Genomic DNA, 21,215 nt, shown 5'->3' with positions numbered 1-21,215 from the left:
CAGACCTCCCAAACAGACACACCATACACAACATAATTCCTGTCTGCTGGCACCACTCCACACTGTTCAGCTCTCTCTCCCCCTTCAGCCACAAATGCCCCGGCAGAGGCAGCAAGCTCCACTCTATTATTGGAAGACTCAGTGGAGCACATCCCCCACAAGACAACCACCTCCCCCTTTCAGATACTCCCTCTCTCCCAGAGTAAAGTGAGTACTAAAACCCAGCAACTGTCTCCCTTTGGAACCAGATGGCAGGAATAGCTGGAGAGCTTTCAAACACCCTATACACTCAAAACTTCAGTGCAACATGAAAGCCCCGTTAAGCAAGGGTGTGCCTGCATACACAGCCCTGCTCAGGGAGCACAGAAAGTGCTCCATTAACTCCTCTAGTGGCTTAAGTGTCTGTCAACACTCAGGACGTTCACACAGCCTGAGCACTGGCCAAACTTTGGTGGCTTGTGCAGTCCTTGAGCTCTCCTGAAGCTATAAATTGCAGCAGGTTGGTAATATAAATAAGGAAAGCTGGAGACTGCAAATTGATTAAGACCATTACTTTCTGTCACATCTAACTCATTTCCAGCTGGCTCGAGTAGAAGGAAAAGCCACCAGAAACCCCACGCTCTGACGACACAAAGACAAGTGCAATTCCCCACCCTGTCCAGCCCTGGGAACACGTGCAAAGCTTCATAAGTCACTTCCAGCTCACTTACCTCGTCCATTTTTTCTGACGTTGGAGTCTGGTCACCAGGCACCATTTCTTTAGCCTCCAAGGTCTCAATTTTGGAGGTCCTGCTCAGCTGATCAATGGGAGTCATGCTGGCCTCCGACGTCCCCCGGGAATTCTGACTCAGAGAAGCCGCCCCAGGGATGGGCTCATCATCATCAGAGTCAGGTAAAGGTGTGGGGCTGATGTCCTCCAAGCCTGTGCTGGAAGGGCGCGAGGAAGGCGTCTGACCCCTGAAACCGGGCTGAGAGTTCGAACCGTACGTTGGGATGGGGGAGAGCTGGGAAGAAGAGGAGGAAATAGGGCTACCTTCCATTCTGATCTCATTATCTGAGTCATGCTCGTTAAGAAAGGGTAATTTTGTTCTCTGCTCTTTTAAGAGCATCTCAATCCTTGAGTCCAAACTGTTATGCTGCATCTCAGTCTCCATGGTGGGGGTGCCAGGGGTCTCGCTCCTCTCTGGAGTCTGAGAGAAGGACGCTGTGCTCGGTTCAGGAACAGAGTTTGAGTCGGGCAAGGGTGGAGGCTCCTCTGGTTTCTCCTTCACGGGGACAAAATCGATGCTCGGGGCAGCGCTGCTCTCCACCACCATGTCGGTGGGAGGCGGCGCGGGTCTCCGGTACTCTGCCTCCCTGGAGGTCTGGGGGAACGGCTGCTCCTCGGACTGGGGAAAAACAGCTGGTGCTTGGTAGGGGGAGAAGGCGGATTTATAGCTCGAGGAACTAGAGTGGCTCAGGGGAGGAGTGTGAGAGAACTGAACTGGCTCCTGCTGATGGGATTTGAATGTACTGAACTGATGCTCCGTGCCTCGGAACACCCCGGCCGAGTTGTGCATGTAGTGGTGTCCCGGCCGGCGGTTGTACGCATCCGTAAATTTTGTCTCGTGCCTGCGGGGTTTGTAGCCGCTGTCCTGCCCGAAGTGGTACACAGGCGTGGTCTGGCGGCTGGAGTAGGTGGAGTCCTGGGAGAAGGGTGTCCCCAGGCGGGGGGTGTGGGGTGTTCCTTGGGACTGCGGGGTGAATTGGCTGTAGGAGTTGGGGGTGTCCTGCCGACAGCTGGAATAGGCTGTGTCATGGGAAAAGGGCGTGCTGCTGTTGGGGGTGACGGAGGATCCCGCGGAGGAAAGGGAACTGTCCTTCAGGCGCTTCAGGGAGTCCGTCAGCTGTAACAGCAGAGGAGACAAAACACCTAAACACACATTTTTATAAAGATATTTGTCTAATCTGTTTGGTTTTCAGAGGAGTACCCAAGAGTTCGTGCTGATTTCCAGGGCAAACAAATAAATGGGTTACAGCATCCCTGAAAACACAAACCATTATCCCTTACTAACAGCTCCCTTTGATTTAAAAGAAAAAGGTAAAGAGTAACTCTTCAAGGGAAGGAAAAAGAAAGCAGATACAAGTTTTCCTTGTAAGTACCCCCAAGAGCATCAGGTGAACAGGAGACTTCCACACCACTTCTAGCTGGAAGAGTTCCAGTTTTTAGCAACTATGTAATGCTTGCCTAAACTGCAAACAGGGAGAAGAATAAGGAAAGTCTGAGATGTGAAATTGTCAATTTATCTTTTTTTTTTGGTGAAAAAATCAAAACATACAAATGTATGAACTGCCAGCCTGCAGCCAAACCTATGCAGCAGAGCTGGCCCATCACCCTCCCTACCACTCATCTGAAACAAGGCAGAAGGTTACACGTACAAAAAGTACAAAAAGTTCTCAACTGCCAGAAAAACACTATTTTAAAGCTTTTCACAAAGACAAATGCTCAGAGTGCCACTGATTATGGCATTTAAAACTGAAACCCTACAAATCTACAGAGCAGCCAAGTAATTGCTCTGCAACTCACTTCACAGGCACATTCAGGGGGTTTCTAAGAGCAGCCCTGCTCCAGCTCAGACTCTGCTGAGTCATAACAGTGCCACACTTATCATCAGCTCCAGAATCAATTTTCCATCATGCAAAGCAGGAGCTCAGTGAGAATGCTGCTGGTAGCAAGGGAGGATGGACTGAGCTCCAGCTGCCCAAAAGCACATCAGCACAGGCAACGGTGAGAGCTCTTAAGCACAGGTAGGCAGAGATGTGTAAAATGACCTGCTTAGAATATGCCAGCACCATCAAACTCAAGCTGAACTCTCACCTGCCTGCTATGCTCACACATCTCACCCACTCAATAGTGTGGATCTGCTCTCAGTTTGACCCCCTGGATATCATGACCAGAGAGATACCAGGAAAGTTTCTTCCTCAACTGTCCTAAAAACCCACAGAAAGGAGCAGGAAGCATGTGGCTGGCTCTTAATAACATCCACACTGCTGCAACATTAGTGTAGATGTGCTGTGGAGTGTTTTTCAGTGGGGTTTGTGTATGGCCTGGAGGCAGGGATTGCAGAACTGTCAGATCTTTGCTGCTCTGCATGAGAGGAGGAGCAAATGTCAGGAGTAATTTACTGAACTACAACAGTAAACAAGTTTGTTGGCAGATTCTAGTGTCAAAACTATGATGCAAACAGTTAAAAATTACTCACAAAGCAATAATTCTAGTGGTAATTGGGAAGAAAATCAATTCAGGACAATAATGTAACACATGAACACAATATCTAGAGAAAAAAATCTTCAGGATAATTACAGCAGGGACTGCTTTGGGTGATGCCATCAATTAAGTGTTTTGCTGTTAGCCCTGAAAAAAAAAGAGTAAGAACAAATCTGCCCATTTTTATTTCAGATGTGGAAGCAGCAGAAATGAGCAGTCAGGGTCTACTCACATAGCAGGGCTCCCTGCAAAATCATTACTTGCCTCTCCCTTGCCATTAAAAGGATCTTGCTGGGAGGTAAGGAAGAACCAACCTCTTTATGATTTTGCTAAAAAGATACCAGAGTTTTGCCTTGGCTGCTGTTGGGGTGCTTTGGTGGGAGGAGACATTTCTCTTTTTCAGATCAATGGGATTTTCATGTTCAATGCACAGCTATTACCTGTCCTGAGAACACTTGGTCACAGAATTAATGAAATCATGGAATTTTAAGAAGTTGTACGAGTACAGAGAAGTAAAGAGAAGGAAAACAAAAATCTTTGCCAAATCTCTTTCAAATGTGATGTCCTAAAATCAGTTCTTAAGTCACAATGAGGAGCCAAAGTACATTTAGACAAGCCAAAGAGGCTGATAACTTCACACAAACAGGCTCCCCTTCCCCCTGGCCCTCTCATCCCAGTGGGGTTCACAGGGAAGCAGGTTTGCAAAGCCACGTAGAGAATCGTGCCCTAAATATCAAGGGACCCCTGGAAGCCCACAGGAATTCTGTCCACTGCTTTGATTAAAAGCTGATTCCAGCAACTAATTAAGATTCTGAAAAATTGATGCCACTGTTGAAGCTCAGACACCTTCCACCTCTCAGCCTTTAAGCAAGGCTGAAGTCCGTGCGCGCTGAGGATTACACGCCGCAGACGCCAGGCCAAATGTACCACTGTAAATCATTCCCCTGACTTCAAGGGAATAATCTCATCTCAGGGACAGATCTGATCCAGTCCTAACTGCAGGAATTTCTGATGTTAATAGGGCATGTTCTGTCGGTTCTGAAGGTATTTTTCACTCAGAAAGACAAAAAGCACTCCCTGTGCAAAGCAGGCACCCATCAGCCACACGCTCCATATTCAGAGGTACATTTGCTGTGGCAATTATGAGCAAGCTCTATTTAAATGTGAATTAGCAACAGCCATTGGAACTATAGCAAGACACACAAAAAAAGCCAAATTAAAAGTGTTAAAATGCTAATGTTAACATTTGGGATTTTCTAGGAAGTTTTTCTTTTAAAAAAAATCTAAGCACACCTACCTGGAGAGCTTCGTTCCCAGTTGGGGACACGTCCTGTTCAGTGCCTACAGGGAGGGTCTGAGGAGTGTAGAGACCATTAACCAGCAGCTCATAGAATCTCATGCGGGTTTCACCTGCACAGAACACAACACAAGAGCAGATTTAACAGAAATACCACAATCCATGTAAAAACACACATTCCTGACACTCACACGACCCTGCTAGCACTCCTGGCCCACTGCATCCATGCAAGAGAGGAGCAGTTATCACCTCAGAGCTCGCAGGGATCATTTTTAAATAATCTGCTGGGCAAGTGAAGTCAGACACTGCCTTCTCCAGCCAAGACAAGGAGATTTCTAAATCCTTTTTCCTCTTCTCAGCCTCCTTGGCAGCTCTGCTCTTTACCATGCTTTCTGGAGCGCAGCCGTTTCCCTCCTCTCCAGAGTGCCAAGCAAATAGCTCGCAGATTTGAGAAGTGAAACTCTCACCCAAGGGAGAAGCCTCTGCCAACACCCAGAGCCACTCCAGAAAGCTCTCCCTACACACCTTGCTCATAGGAACTGCCTGTTACTAATGCAAACACAATGCATGAGAATGCTGAGGACAAAGCTGTTAATGCTGTCTTTCCAAAAAGACACCAATTAATCCTTTTTTCCCCCTAGTTTAAGGAGAACTCAGTGGCATCCTTCGAAGAATAAAGCCAGAGGAGCAAACTGTCCTATATAGCGTTACTGAGCCTCAGCCTTTTCATTCCTAAAGTCTACAAAGACCCAGATTCTTAATATTGAATTTTTCATTACTACAAAAACTTAATCCTACTTATTTTGCAGTCTGTAAGAAATCTGTCATCAGCTTCAAAGGCAATAGAATCAGATCCTGAAACTATCTGAATTTTTGCTCTGAAAGATGATAATATATGGAAAAATGGACAGACCTGGCACCTGAGCCCAGAAAATCATTTCAGGCAATGTCTCCCCAAAACCAGGACTACTTTTATGAGAAAGTCCTGCAGGATCAAACCTCAAACTCCCTGTGAATCACCCCATTCAATTCAAAAACAAAACATCCCACAGCACAATTCTGTCCTGAAAAAGATTTCTTTATCTTGAACAAATGTTGTAGATGAAATTATTTGAGTATCAAATCTCATTTCACAAAGTCCTGAGCCCCATCCTCAACTATGTAAACTGTTTAAGTTCAACCAAAGTCATGACAAAAGAGATCTCTTCACTGCAAGAGTCTGAAGATAAGCTTGAAATATTAACACACACCACCCACGCATGACACTACAATGCCACGGGTATGGAAGTGTTAGGCTTATTTTCACTTGCTCTTAAAAAAAAAAAGAAAGTAATTGTTACATAGTTCTTCCTGGATCCCAAACGAAATGCAGGAAAAGTTACAGTTTCAAAGAGTTTTATGAACCTGAAATGATTCCCAGCTATTGCTCTAAGACAGGTAATTACTACTTGTGTCCAGTCTGTAGATGGATAAACTGAGACAGAAGTTTCTTTAAACAACCCTGTCTCAGATGAGGAGACTGGATTTATTAGTTTCAGATTCCCAGGCCTGTGCTCACACCAGACAGATAAAAATTACACTTTCATTCCTATTATTTATTTTGCTACAAAGTTTTTAACCAACCTTTCATTGTCTTGCAAAGCAGAATACTAGAAAGTAACAGTAAAAATTATACATATATAAAAAGTATGTCCTAACCTGCTAATGCTATTTTAGGAACATCATTTTTACTTGATTCTGACACATTATAGCACACTGACAGTCCTACTCTTTTAGAATGAAAGAGAAGCAACTGTGTGAAAAAAAATACATTAGGAGCATAAAGCTGGCAAACAAAACAGCAATGCAATTTGAAACTGATTTCAGCATTTTCCCCCAAGAAACAGAAGCATAAACCCCCCCTCATTTCCCTGATGTGCTACAAACTTTCTGGAACAGCTGCCTGGTCAAGACTTGCAGCATAGTTTATAAATGGAAGAGAACAAGGAGGAAGGCAGTACAATCAGCTTGTTTAAAATGATTGCCATTAAGACATCCATCACTTATAAAACAGCTTTAGCTTATATTAAATCTGCTTATATTAAATCTGCAAATGGTTAATTTGTCCTTAAATGTGATTTTTACCTTCCAATTTCAAAGCAAGGGAAGGAGCCTGTCTGTAAAAATTATTGGTACTAGAATTTCAAAGTATACACGCGTAAGGTCGAGCCTAGCTCCCAACAGAAAATATTAAAATACTACCGTGATTTTTCTTCTAACAGTGGTCAGTAATGTCAATAAACATCCTGTTCTACTCTATCACATGTGGCACACCAACTGCTGTGTTGGTTGTGCACTAAGCTGTTGAAACCTTTAAATACAGAACAAAAATATCAGCATTTTTAAGAAAATGCTGTTAGCAATGTCTTTTTCCCAAGAAAGAGTGCAGCAAGCCAGTTTTGAACTTGAAATGCCACCTTTGGAATGTAGAAACACAATCAGCAACTGATCCATAATCCTCAGTCCTAGATACTCCCTAAAATTCAGGCAGAATTCAGCAAAGCCCTTTCACTATCACACTTGGAGGAGAGAGAACAGACCAAACACAATGCCTTCACACTTGCAGAAACTTTATTGGGGCTCTGGAGTGGGGCTGGGAGCTGTTTCCTCCAGCACAGGGAGCTGCTGTCGCTTTAAGAGCCAGTCTCACACTTACACACTCGCACACACCGACAAGTGCTGCGTGTGCACTCTGCTGTGCCAGCCCCCAGCCCGCTCTGAGCATCAATGAAATGCCAGGCACGCAGGGGACAGCACCCAGCCCCGCTGCTGCCACGGGAATCCACAGATTTGGGGCTCAGGAACCACCAAAAAAACCCCAAGTTTGCAAAACCCAGGTGCCAGCAGGTCCAGCAGCCCTGGCAGGTGGCTGAGAGGGACCAGCCTGGGGCAGGGAGATGGGGGACATGAGAGGGCAGCAAGCAGGGACAGGGACGGGCAGGGAGAGGCAGGGGACAGGCAGGATGGCAGCATTTTGCAAATTACAGGGCTGTCTCTTAGCAACAGACAACACATTTGGCTCCACGTGACTCGCCCAGGCCCCAGACACCAGACCCGGCTCCCTTCGTATTTTTAATCACCAGGTCCCTGCCCTCTGCACCAGCCCCTGTGGTGGGACTGGGATGGGCAGGGATGGGCAAACCCCAAACCATCACACCCAAACGTGCCCCCTCACCTTTTGTATCCAGCTCCACGTGGATGATGTTGCCCATGACAGAGGTGTTGTGAAGGTGCTGCACAGCCTCCCGGGCACCCTTAACAGTGGCAAAGATGACTTTGGCAATGCCCAGGTGCTTCTTGTTCTTGGGGTTGTAGAGAATCTCCACCTCTTCCACTTCGCCGTATTTCTTGCACATGTCGGCCAAAAAGTTTTCACGGATGTTGTCGTTCAGCTTGGCAAAGGTGACCTGCTTGGGAGGCACTGGCCCCACGTAAAATTCATCAATCTGGAAACGGGCACAAGGTGGGGAACGATAAAAATCATCGGCATTGTGAATGGGCATAGGGGAGGGCCTAAGGATGGCACGGGAGGGAGGGAGTTAAAACATCCTGCAAACTTTGGGGGGGAAAAAAAAATCTTTGAGGGTTTGAGTAAACCTCAGAGCCGAGCAGAGGCTCTGCCGCTGCAGCCATTCATGGGAACCGGCTCCTTTCTGGGCTACAAAGATGCATTTTGAGCAGTGCTGTCAGCACAGAGCCCCCCTCCCCACTGCCCTCCTCCCCAGGAGCCCCAGCTCCAAAACCTTCAAGTGATCTCATCAGACAGATGCATTGATTTCTTGTTATCCTCATAGAGGAGGATTATTGTTAAACAGTTTGCTAAATAACAATGTTAATAGGAATATGACTGTCATTTAAACGGTCCATTAAACTATTTGGAACTCAGGCTTCACTCCCAGATAAACAAGTTTCCATAGCTAAAGCCAAAAGTCAGAGCAGTACCTTGAATTTGGGGACAGACAGCTCCAACTCCTTAGTTTTGGTCCATATTCGCCCTATTCTGGGATCCCTGACACAATCCACAGGAGCGATCCCCGAGTTCTGGGAGGAGGAGGAAGAGAGAAAACACAGAAACAGCAATAACAAGACTTGAAATTTAAGACAAAAATAAAAGAAAAAATAAACCCCAAGGAAGCACGGACTGTCTCAAGGGAAGGGGAAAGCGCACACACACACACACGTGTCAAATTGCAATACTGCTGGGAAATGCACACAGATTGGAAACACAGAAAAAAGCCGCAGGTTTGGGCTCCTGACAGTTGAATACACAGTGTCAGGTGGCTGTAACTTTGGTAGCTGTGCGTGTCCCCCCCCCAAAGACCCCCCTCCCACACACATGCGCTAGCGCGAGGATTACCACGACCCGGAGGGACCCCCAGCCCCCAAAACGCCGGTAAGAGGGAGGCTGCGGGGGGAGACACGACACAATGGGGAAACCCGGGAGCCCCCCACTCACAGGCATGCTGAAATGTTGCCCATCGTAACGATAGAGTTTGTGCTGTCCTTTTTTCAGAGCCGGGTCAATAATCAACTTGTAACTTCTCCAATGGTGATTTCTTTTCTCGACAGAAGTGCTGGCTTGCGTGCTGTTCTCCATTCCGTTGATCCAACCTGAACGCGAGGGGGGGGGGGAGAGAGAGAAAGGGGGAAGGGGAAAAGAAAAAAAACACACGAAAAAGCACAAAGTTAAAAAAAATATTCAACAAAGACCTCTTCGTTTCGGTGTGTATTTTTTTTTTTTTTAACGAGCCGCCCGCTCTACACACCCAGGCAGGGAGGAAATCCACCGCGAAGCGAGCCCCAAAATGGGGGAATTGCCAACCGCGTCCCCCCCTCCACCCCAAGCAGACAAGAGGCAGAGAGGGAGGAGGAGAGGAGGAGGAAAAAAAAGAAGAAGGGAAAAAAAAAAAAGATCCAATCTCACTTGAACTCTGCTTTTTGCCATGATCTTCAGGGTGCTTGGCTTTTTCCCCCGCCTTGGTCTCTCGGAAAGACATCGCGCTGGGCGGCCGATCGTCTCCGGGCGGCGAAAGGCGAGCTCCCGTCTCACATGGGGCCGGTTACCGGCGCGGGCTGCCCGCCAGGCTCCTGCCTCCCGTTTTCGCGAGCCACCACATATTGTGTGTGCTCGCTGCTGGCGGCGGCCGGGATCCCACAATACACCGCTGCGAGCGCCGCGAACGCCTAACCGCGCTCCGCCGCCTGCACATTCACGGCGGCCGCGCCGCGCAGCCCCCGGCCCGCGGCCGCCCGCCGCCGCCCCGCCGCCGCCGAGCGCCGCCGCATGGGCCGCCGCCGGGACGCGCGGCTTTTTTTTCCCTCCCCGCCGCGGGGTTAACGGCATGCGGGGGGGCGAGTGGAATCTGCCCGCTGCATTTACCTTAGCGCAAACTGTTTCCAAACAAGATGGATCTATAGGTGGGACAAGTTGGGCTTTTTTTTTTTTTTTCCGCTTTTTTTTTTTTTTGTTTTCCCTCTCTTAATCTTTTTTTAGGGAAAGACTTCGGCGAGCCCGGGCGACCGCGGGGGCGGGTGGAGCGCGGACCCGCCGCGCTGCTGCGGCGGAGAGCGCGGGGGGGGGTTTGGACGGGGGGGTGGCGACACACGCAGAGGAGGGGGTGATGGAGGATGGGGGAGCAGCTTTGCTTATTAAAGGTCCGGAGCCCTCGTCAGCCAATCAGCGGGGAGGTTCCATTTTGTTTTCGGTATTAAAGGCGGGCGGCGCGGTGCCCCCGGCGCTCGGCGGGCGCGGGGCCGGGCGGAGCGCGGCGGGCGCATGGCGCGGCCGTCCCGGGGCGCGGGGCCGCGGCGGCCCCGGGAGCGGCCTCGCCATTGGCTGGGGCGGCGGCAGCGCGGTGGGCGCAGCCAATGGGAGCGCGGCTTCCATGGGGCTTGAGTTATTAGACGGCGGGGTAAAAGCGCCGCGCGGCAGAAGCCAAGGAGAGGCCGCGGGACCCGCAGCCATTTTTCTGCAGTGGAGCGAAATGGCCAACTGGGCTTTTCCTTTGTTCCATAAAGGGGGATCCGCCATGTGAATCCACACCACGCGGGGTGGTGGGAGCCTCTAGCACGGTGCCAGACGACTCACTGAAGAAGGATTTCAATATATATATAGCTATCTCAAACCCTTAACCAAAAAAAAAAAAAAAAGTAATGCGGATTTTTTTTTTTTCCTCCCTTATGATTCGGGATCCATCTTTGTCTTGTGTAACTAGGTCATGGCACACCCTATGTCAGCAGTTAACAATTTCGAATGCCAACAAAAAAAGAGTAAATACATTCTTTTTATATTTTTTTCGTTGTTTTGGCGGTTTTGAAGCTTTAAGCAGCTCTGATGACTGAACAATAAATTTGAGAGACTTCTCTCCCGTATTAAACACTTGATTCCTGGCCATTTTTGTTAACTCCTTTGGTGCTTAAAAGGTAATGTTTTAAATATAGGTATAGGAATAGTGAATTCTGGCAAAAAATAAGCAAATTTTACTATGATAAGCTTTTTCTCTTTCTTTCCTCTTACGTTGTAAGTACCCAATCCATTCTGTCCTTGCTAAGTGTAGTTTTCATGTTAATGTTACTGAAGTGGTCCTTATTGCTAAGCCTTCATTTGCATGTCTTATGTTTTTGTCTGTTTAAACAAATTTATGCTTTTTGAAATATTTTACTTATAAAGCAAACTATCTGGCTAAGATATGCTTAACAGTTGTTTAGAACCAGTAAATGTTAACTAGGTGTTTTCACACTGACATGTGCAGCCTAAAACTATCGAGGAGAATATTTTTAGTGTCTGCGTGCTCTGTGGAAAAACACTGAACGTCCTTTTTATGTACAGAGTAAATCTGCCACAGGAAGGTAGATTTAAGCCTCGAGCAGGAGTCCTCGCCTGTGTACGGTCAGTCAACATAGCTGGACTTTTTCTATAGCTTTTTTTCCCCCTTTTTTTTCCTCTTTTTTTGATGCTAGACCACTGCCATACAAAGATCCGTAACTTATCTTAACAAGATCCGCTTTGGCTCGCAAACTTACGAGAGAAGTGGTGATACAGATCATATATATATTTATAGCCATTATTTTAAAAAAGAGTAACAACTTCACCTTCAGAGCTGCATTCAACTATGGTGTGCGGGTAAGTAAACCCTTTTGCCCTTGCAGAGGAACAAATAGCCCAGGCCTGTAGCTAATGGTATTGTCCTGGGTGGAAAGATCCCAATGGTCGTCTGAAAGCGCTGGCGATCTCCTTCTCCTCAGAAACATCTAACAGTGCCTCTGAAACGTCTCTTTTCAGGGAGGGATTTGATTTCTCTTTCTGCACAAAGCTCTTGGTCGTCCTCAGCCCTGGGTGGGTTTGGGGTTTTTTTGTGCGGAGACGCTGTGAATCCATTGCAGGCATTACGTGGCTGTTAAATTGAAAGCACCCAAAAAAAAAAAAAATCTGCCTGTGAACAGTAAGATGTTAGTGAGGTTGATGTTAAAAAAGGCGAGAAGGCGGTGGTGGTGGTAGGGATCCCTTACATGTTTTATCCGTCTAATTACAGAAGCTCGACAAAAACCAGGCAACAGAATGGGGGGGTGTTTTTCACGACGGTGAGTCTTAATGGCGGATGTCTCCCTAGAAAGCACTGTAAAATCCTTCATACCGAGAGGCAATGACTTGGAGAGAGGGGGGAAAAAGGAGGTCTGGAAGTATATCCAAAATGAGGGAGTTTCCTTCCAAGTGAGGGACCCTTTGCAGCCTGAGTGTTACAGATGGAGAGCCGTGACGCAGTTGATATTCACAGCAGTTGTGCTTTAGTGCCGCCACCCAGCCCACGAAAATGGCCTCCCCGCCGAATTCTGGTGGGTTTATTATGTGAAAGGCTGCGGCAGCACCGTGTCCCGGGCGGCGGGAGGGGCGGGCACGGCGCTCCCGGTCGCGCTCCGTGTTGTGTGAGGGCAGCCGCCATCATGGCTTCTCCTTCCCTTCGGCGCCGCGTTCTCCTCAGCGCTGGGCGGTGGCGCGGCGGGCGCTCCCCCCGCTGCCTCCCGGCGCTCCGCGTCCCAGGCGCTGCAGGGAAATGGTGGGTTTGGGGTGGTTTGGGTTTTTTTTTTTTGTTGTTGTTTTTTTTCCCTTTCTCTCCCCTTTCCCGCCCCCCTTCCCCCAGCGCTTTGTGAGGGGCTGTGGCAGGGCGAAGCCGGGCAGGGAGCAGCGCTTTCTCCCCGCTCACAACATGGCGGGAGCGCCCTGCGGCAGCGGGGCTGGCGGCGCTCCAGCCGGGCCGGGCGGGGGGGCGGCCGGCCGGGAGGACAAAGGCAGCTCGGATAATGCCGGCGCAGCCCCGGCTGCTATAAATAACAGCGCCCTTCCCCCGCCGCAGCCTGCCGCTCTCTTTATAAACACCAAGCCTTGGAAGTCGCCTAATGCAGAGAGGGGGGAGGAAAAAAGAGGAACAAACAACGACACCCCCCTTCTCCACATTCACACAAAGGGCAAAAAATTAAAATGTACCAAAAATTTAAAGCCCAGGCAGTGTGGGGGACGGGGGGAAGCAGCAGCGTTGGCCGCGGGAGGGGCCGGGCGGCGCCGCCACCTTCCCCGCCCGGAGCGGGTGCGCCGGGGGGAGCGCGGCCGCCGCTCCCCGTCACATGGCTCTTTGTTGTTTTCCTTCTCTGCCTCTGCTGGGCTGATCCCCCCTCCGCCATCACCCAGCCGGGGCAGCGCTGCCCTGCCTCCTCCGGCCTGCAGCGCCCAGCTCCCCGGGCCCGCACGGGCAGGGCTGGCGCGGAGCCGGTGCCGCGCTGCAGTGGAGCCGCCATGGCCCGATGAAGTGTTACATGTGGCGTCTTTTTTTTTTTTTTTACTTCGTCTTTTTTTTTTTTTCTTCCTCCGTGTGCTTTTTGGTGGTTTCTTTTTTTTTTTTGGTGGGATTTTTTTTTCCCCCGAGCAGATTCTGCTGCAGCTCGCTTTGGGTGGAGGCTGAGGGTTATCTCGGAACAAGCCTCGCTGTGCTCTGCGGGGAATTGCAGCTTGTGCTCACTGCAGACCTAGAATAGGTGAGCCAGGAAAGCCTGGCTTGAGCAACCACTTCAGAGGGCAGGACAGGGAGGAAAAAGCAAACACTGTAGAGAGGTGGCCTCCCTGGTAAGGCTAGAGCAGGACCGTCCTGCGGACTCAGAGGGAGGGAGAAGGTAAGTGGCTGCTTGGCAGAGGCTGGCTGCGGGAGCGGCATGTGCCGGGCAGGGTGCGCCCTGCCCGCAGTTCCTGCGGCTCAGCACCAGCCGCTCCGTGGGTTTGTACAACCTGTGCTGTGGTATGTGCCGAGGCTCAGGGCTGTTTCCCTGCGAGGGAGAAGGGTGCTGCCGCGAAGGAGGCACCGCAGCCCGCGCCTTTCGCAACAACTGCGCTCATCGCTCCATTCCTCGCTCCCCCCCTCGCTCCTCACCGGGTCAGGCTCTGTGTCGAGAACAAGCGACAAACCGTCCGCACAAAACAGAACACGTTCCCATGGAGGGGGAGAAAACCAAACAAACCAACAACAAAACCAAAGCGCTTCCGCAGTGCCAGGCTGGCGTTGCAGCGCTGTCGGGGCTCGGAGCCGGGGCCGCCGCTCGCTCCCTGCCCGGCCTGAGCGCCCGGCCCGGCTCACGGCGGCTCCCAGGGACCGTCTGCTGGCAAAATCGGAAGGAACGCTGACGTTGTTCTTAGCTGAACACCATTAAAATGCTCCTCTGGTATCTCTCAATAGAGGTGAAAAGCATTTCAGCTTCCTGGAAATGGCCGAAAAAGGCGACGTGTAGATCAAAGTACGGCGCAGAGCTGGGCTCGTGTTTGCAGGGGTTTTTGAACTGTAGTGAAAACGTTTCTGCAGCTTGCATCGTAATGAGTTAAGTCAGCACGTGAAGAGACTAAAAAAGGCATATTTAAACAGCATCGGGCTATTAACTTTCCTGGGATTTAAGATTTATGTTTAAATATATATTTGGCTGTTAGCAATACCAGCATTTAAACAGTAACGTTGATCTGTTCAACCCTGAAGCAAACCAGCTCTGCCTAACGCAGCTTTGAAGCGACACAGCCAGACCATAATACTGTGGGAGCTTAGACAGCTTTGTCTGTACTTGCATCTCTCTGCATATTTTTCCAGGACTCTGATCTTTGTCTGCGATTAATCATTGTCCAGGACGGCTGTTCCCGGTGGTAGGATCCATGAAGTGCTCCAGCTGGGAGAGGTCCTAACGCGTGTGCCTGGTGCTGCGTACGTGCAAACCAGGGCCAGAAATTGCTGGGGCAGCAGGCGCTGGACAGCGAGCCTGCCGTGCCGCCCCAGTGAGTTGTGTGGGTCCTCAGCACTTCTGGAAGTTGTTTTTGTAAGTCTGAGCTGAAAATTTCCTTCCCTTTCTTTAGAGTTTCTAAATGACTATAATGTTGAGTGTAGTTTAAAAGTCGCCGAGGCAGTTGAGACCAGTTGTGCTCTCAGAGTGGGCGGTTTCATGGCTGAACCTCGTATCTGAAAAGTGAAATGTTCTGGTACAGTGTGTTTAAATCCCAGAAAGGTCAAACCAGACTTTCATACTTGAGTTAGATTGACCCTGGTTTGCTGCGTGAGACTCTTTAGATAAAGAGATCTTTCAGAGAAAAAGGAGGGGGGGAAAAGAAAAAAAAGAGTTTTTTTTTCTCTGAACAGCTTGTGGTGACTCTGTGCACATTCTTGAAGCAAAGGAGTTTGTTCTTGCCCACAGCGTCCCTGCTTGGCATTGTTGAGTGGAAAACTCTTATGCTAATTATATCACTGTCTGTTATCAATAAGAAGTGATTTAATTTCTTTGGCAAAGTGTTGCAACAAGAGCAAATTAGATTGAGAGGCAAAGTGAAATAAAAAATATGCAGCTGTTCTGCCAAACAATGATCCTGACTGTTTGCAACATTTTGTTTTAGGCTGCCTTGTACACAGAATCCTTTATATTGAAGGTTTTCAAGCCACAATCCACTGCTTGTGCAAGGCAACTAGATTAATAGATTATAAACGACAAAAGAGGCCAAGGTTCATCTGGTTCGACTTCCTGCATTATGCAGGTCTCTGGATTTTTGTGAATTTTTTGCTTTTTCTCATCTGAAAGAATTTAACTGCGGCATAGCTGCATGTTAGATAAAGATCAGATTTTCATTTTCAAACAGGCTGTGAAAGAGTAAAAAAGGGTAAATTGTTTCCATCAAAAATCTACCTGACAGACTAGAAATCGAAATACCTTTTTAAACTTGTCTAGTTTCTGCTTTCAGTTTCTGGATGTGTCTGTCCCCCAGTCTCCTTGGCAGAGGAATTCTCCATGACCAGATTTCCATCCCCTTGTAGCTCTGTGCAAGCTGAGCATTTAAACACTCCATTGCAGGCTGCAGAGCTCCCCCTCGGGTCCATCTTTACTAATCCTGTAATTGTTCCTGCTCCGGTTTGTCACCATTTTGATCTGGGCAGAAGGGGACAGAGCCACGGGCAGGGACCGTGCCCAAGCCAAGAGCCCTCCTGGCTCAGCTGTGTCTGTCAGGCATCCAGGGATTACTCCAGCCCATGTTCAGCTGCTTTCCCAGCAGGGCTGCTGAAATACTCTGGGATCAGCTCCTTCTTAGGATGACAACCCTGCACTGTAGGATTGTGCTCTTTGTTTTGTATGTATGGCTTTACTCTGGTCCTCTTGAAAACTCTCAGCGTTGTTGCTTGCAATGACCTTTTTGAAATTATTATTTTTGATACTCCCCCCTGATACTGCTTGGTGTCACCTGCAAACTCGGTTGGTTATGATTTTATGTTTTCTTCCAGATAAACAAGCTATCTGCTCTGTGGGTGTTTCCCGGTTCTGGGTGTGTGTACACACCTCAGCAGCGTTAATATTGTGTCAGGAGGAGGTCTGGTTCCTCACCATCCCTTGCCACACCCCAGTTGCATGGGAAGAAAGCCCAGTTTAGGAGCTGGAAGGGAGCCAGAGGCACACTGCAACACTTGCCTGCCCTGGGTCTATTATGAAGCCATTAAATAATGCAGAGCACAAAACAGGTGGTTGCAGGATCCATAAAAGAAAGATGAGAGGTCTGGGGCAGGGTGGTTACAAAGTACATTTTGAGACCTTCCTGTTAGATGGGTTTGTTCAGACGTGATGCCTCACTACGTGCTCTGTATCCAGCTGTTCTTTCAAGACCTAAATACATTAGGGACTTCTTCCCCCTGCCAAAATTGATTGAGATTGGAGGAAGGAGGGAGGAAAATTACATAGAACACAGTTGCATTAGACAATTTTATTTTTAGGAAACCAGGCTAAGAATATCAAAGGAATATTTAGTAGGAATATGGACAGGGTATTTGCCTGTTCAGATTTTCTTGCCATTAAATTTTTCATTCCTTCCTAAGAACAGCAGATGATCTGTCTAGGGAATTGTCAGCCAAAATAAGCAACCTGCTGACAGATTTCACCTGTGTCCCAGCATGCTCTGAGGATGCATGGGATGTGAGCCTTGAACAATGACAGGGAATCACTGGGCTAAGTTGTTTGGCTGCCGGGGTGCAGAGATGCATGGTGACACCCAGCAGTGGAACAAACATTTGCTGTGTTTAAGATCCAGACGAATTTTGATGGATATGTTGGCTATTTGCCAGAGCTGAGGGTTTGGGGTTTTTTTGTTACTTTTTAAATTGTATGTGATCATGTTATTTCTGAAAGTATTATGACAAAGCCACCTCTGTACGGTAAGGAGTGAGTGCTTTCAGAGATCTAATCTTTCTTGAGCCATAAAGGAATAAAGAAGCTGTTTCAACACCTGACTTGCAGAATGTTTTGTGTCCCTTCTTGCCTATTGAAATGCAGCTGCCATCGAAATGCTGTGATCCTATCAGGATGTAGAACTGGCTATTTTTTAGAATGCTTTCAAGCTTATAAAAATCATGAAATAAATCAAGACGATTGGCAATTCTAATCAGCATTCTAAAGCCATTGAATTACAAAACAGTTCAGTGCTTCATGGCCCCTGAGCAGTACAGTTTCACAAAAATAAAAGAGAAAGAATGAAAAGAATGTACCATTTAAAGACGCCGGGCACTTACAAAGCTTGCATCAAAAGGAAATGAAGATACAAATAAGTAATCTAAAAGGATATTTATGCATTAAATTACTTGTGTCTCTGGACAATTCATTAAACAGTCTGGATATGATGGTAGCTGGGGACCTGGGAGCCATTTTAACACATGCAGCACATACGAGGAACATTCTGATTACAAGTGATGGAGTAGAAAACGTTGCAGCCAGAAACTGATGACAAAGATCAAAAGGAATGAGCACAGCTTACAAATCAGAGCAGTGTCTTCCCACTGCTGCGATGTGACACCAGACCAGGACTTTGTTTTGCCCTTGACACTGCCACCACTGCTCTCAATGCCGCAGTTAAGGATTTGCATCTTGATTGATCGTTTGACAGGAGAGTGGGGAGTGCCCCAGCTGGTCCCCCAGCCCTGGGTTGCACGGGTCGGTGCAGGCTGTGCTGTCCATGGCTCCCAGTTGCTGAGCAGCTGCGGGGCTGTCTCTGCCTGTGCTGTACGAGGGGAGCAGCACGGGTTCCCCTTGGCTGCAGCGTGGAAACGGCAGCAGTGGCCATGGCAAAATCATTCCGTTCCTGGCTGGCTCACGGAGCCGCTGGCAAAAACGCTGGAGCGAGGAGAAGGGAACTCGGTGGAGCAGGGGGAGGCAGGAGGGGAGGGAAGAGCCAGCATATGTGCACAGCAGAGGCTACAAAGACAGCAGATCCTGGCAGAGCAGGGGGCACACACCGAGGAGAAAGGAATGGGAGAGAGGCCAAAGGCACGGCTCACAATTAAAAAAAAAAAAAAGCAGGAGGAGAGTGTGGCATATGGAGAGGGGAAATAATGCAGAACTTGCACAGCCTGCAAATAATTGAATAGAAAATGCAGGAAGAGGGAAGGAGCTTGATTCATTACTGCCCTTCACCTTGTAGAGACAGCTACACCCAGGAAGAGGAGGTGTGGAACACAACAGCATCCTTCATGTTCCACAGTGAACTGGGGGTTTTACATTTCGACCCCTGCCATTTGTGGTTTTCTCCTTTCATAGCCCAGATCTTTTGTTCAGACTTGACTCCTGAGGCTCTGTTCTTATCTGTGTCTACTTTCTGAGTTATTTTTGAACATGATTTAGCTTTTTTTTTTTTCCTTCACTTTTAGGTAAGTTTTAAATTAAAAGACCTTTTCCAGGTATTTTAGTTGTTTTAACCTTCAAAAGGGCAGGCCATTGCTCATTTCTAACTAAAGTTAGTTTTCACTAAACCCACACAGCCATTGCTGCATTTCTACCTGTCTCTCCTGGGAGCTGCTGATGCAGGAGAGGGCTCTCTTTGCTTCCTGACACCTTCCCCTGCACATTGTGTTTCCCTTTCCCTGGGCAGTGCCTGCCAGCAGTCCGGAAGGACTCGCAGTTAGCAGCGTGCAGGAAGTGGTTCCTGTGGCTGTAAATTATCACAAGTCCCTGACGTGCTGCATAAAGGGGAGTGAAAAAAGTGTCACAACATCTGCAGGGAGTTCTGACCAAAAGGGATCCTTAGTGCCACCACCACTGCCCACATGGAAAAGCACTTCATGGTGTTGGCACCTAACGTGCAATTGGCTGTGGAATAGGAAATGCCAGTGGAGCTGGCAGGGAAGCAGGAGAGCTGGACATTCCTCCAGGCACAGGACTGAGGGGCACAGCTTGTGCAGCAGGGTGGGGAGAGGAATTTAAGCTCATGCAGCTGTTGCTCTGCTCTGACCAGTCCAGGCTTGCTTGGAGGCTTTTCGACTGAGAACACTTTTTCCCCAGGTCCAAAATTGAGTCCTAAAAGGAAAATGGAGGTGTCCACTCAGACTTACAGTGGAAATTATTTGAATTATTTGCTGTGGGTGCTGTGTGTGTAGTTCAAGCCAATAAAGTACTTGAAAAATGCACAGCCAGATGTGTTCTGTACTTAGAAAACTTTTGTCTAAGATGTCTGATTTGTGGGGATGCTGTGTTTGTTTCCTTCTTCCATTGGCCTGGAGCCCTTATCTTTGAACAGGCACTGTGTGTACTATTGTTAGACTCCCAAGACCATGAAAGGTCTTGGGGCACTGACATTTTACAAGCAGATCCAGCTGCCATTCACACAGGGGCATTTTTAGCCCTATGAGAGATGTAAGTTTAATTAGAACTATTTTAACCAGGAGGTCTCCCCACCTTAAGAAATCCGAGCTCCTGTGTTAATCCCAGTAAGCAATGAGGAACTTGAACACGTGCCTGTTGTTACCAGGAGATTCAGGAAGGGTGAGATGTGTGTAGGAAGGGTGAAACACAGGAAATGTGCCATCAAGGACAGAGGTGTGGAGCAGGGCAGGGCAGCATGCCAGACCTAGCACTGTCAGCTTGCTGCTCTCTGTGCCTGCCCTCAGCACCCCACATCACTGCTTGAACACCTTCATGACCTGCTCTGGTGACTCTCAGCGAGGACATCCAGCCAGGCCACTCTGCAATGTCAGCCCAACCAACTCCCACAAACCAGGCAGAGGCCAAGAATCACAGCTCTAAAGCAAACTTCACTCAATTACAACCTGGTTTTATTTCCAGCGCCTGAAGTTATTCATTAACCTGCTCTGAGCATCGCTGTTCCTGTCAAGGTTTGCTCTGGCCAGGTTATGATTGCTCTCAGGTCTGAGAAAAATTCAGTCTGGGCCTGTGCTTTGCCTGGCCATGCTCTGACAAGCCACAAGCTCCTCTGACTCCTGCCAAATCTCCACCTCTATGAATGAGCATCTTGCCAGCCAAAAAACGACAGAGCAAGCTCTTCCCACTTAGCTCTACCTGTACATCCAGCACTCCACAAAAAACAGGCAGAAACTGTGGTGTCCCCCATATAAAGAGAGGATTTTATCATCTTTTCAGTCTGCCATTGCTGCCTTCCTGTGGGAAGTTTGCACAGATATCAGAGGGGAGGATGCAAACTTCATGTTAACTGCCCTATAATGTCAGTGCTATGCATTACTCAGCAAAAACATGGCCCTGTTTCATCACAGTCCACTCTCTCATAGCCTACTTCACCATCTTTTATTCTCCCCCATGAATATTCCCAATTTCCTCACATCCTTGTCCAAATGGTTTGGGAGCTTCCTGCCTGGGCCAGGTGCAAGAGTGCAGGAATGAGGTGTTGATCAAAGCCTGACTCGTGACTCTGTAAAACACGCACTTGTTCAGGCTGCACTGTAGCTCACATAATGAAAAGAATATTTAGGAAGCCAAACCTGGGTTCACTTAAACTCGATGTTCTCTACAACCACACAAAAAACCAAAAAAAAAATACAACTCCACATATTTCAGCTTTAGAGGAATCTTCCAACAGATTTTGGGGAGTGTAACCCAGATTTGGCAATCCACAGTTGACTCACCCACTCCATATTAATCCCTCCTGTGTAAGTTAAAGCAGTTGAATGCAACTCCTGCCTGATGATGTGGTCATCTTAATTAACACACACTCCTCTTGGGTTCAGTCTTCCCTTGTTTCTGAACCAGCAAGTACATTAAAATAAAATATCTCTATCCACAAGGAATTACATAATTTGGGAGAGAAAAATTATCTGAAGGAAGCACATACTGCAGAGA

At 48.2% G+C, this 21,215-nt stretch overlaps 1 protein-coding gene and 1 long non-coding RNA gene across 2 annotated transcripts in view; one reads left to right on the top strand and one right to left on the bottom strand.

The window, feature by feature from the left end:
- Positions 1–9,782, bottom strand: part of SETD1B (SET domain containing 1B, histone lysine methyltransferase) — a 46,728-nt gene extending 36,946 nt beyond the window's left edge. The window contains exons 1-6 of the mRNA XM_033075756.1: positions 9,508–9,782; positions 9,040–9,194; positions 8,526–8,624; positions 7,759–8,029; positions 4,545–4,657; positions 711–1,886 (exon numbers count right to left, since the gene is read on the bottom strand). Coding sequence (XP_032931647.1) covers positions 711–1,886; positions 4,545–4,657; positions 7,759–8,029; positions 8,526–8,624; positions 9,040–9,194; positions 9,508–9,580 — 1,887 coding nt within the window. The 5' untranslated portion in view covers positions 9,581–9,782. The remainder of the gene's footprint in view (positions 1–710; positions 1,887–4,544; positions 4,658–7,758; positions 8,030–8,525; positions 8,625–9,039; positions 9,195–9,507) is intronic.
- Positions 9,783–11,022: 1,240 nt separating this feature from the next.
- Positions 11,023–17,365, top strand: LOC117004917. The gene is made up of 2 exons (XR_004419705.1): positions 11,023–11,706; positions 14,702–17,365. It is a non-coding gene; the product is annotated as an uncharacterized LOC117004917 (long non-coding RNA).
- Positions 17,366–21,215: the final 3,850 nt, after the last annotated feature.

Source organism: Catharus ustulatus, chromosome 18 (genome assembly GCF_009819885.2).
Source record: "Catharus ustulatus isolate bCatUst1 chromosome 18, bCatUst1.pri.v2, whole genome shotgun sequence".
Lineage (NCBI taxonomy): Eukaryota > Metazoa > Chordata > Aves > Passeriformes > Turdidae > Catharus > Catharus ustulatus.
This window is presented reverse-complemented; position numbering and strand designations above follow the sequence as displayed.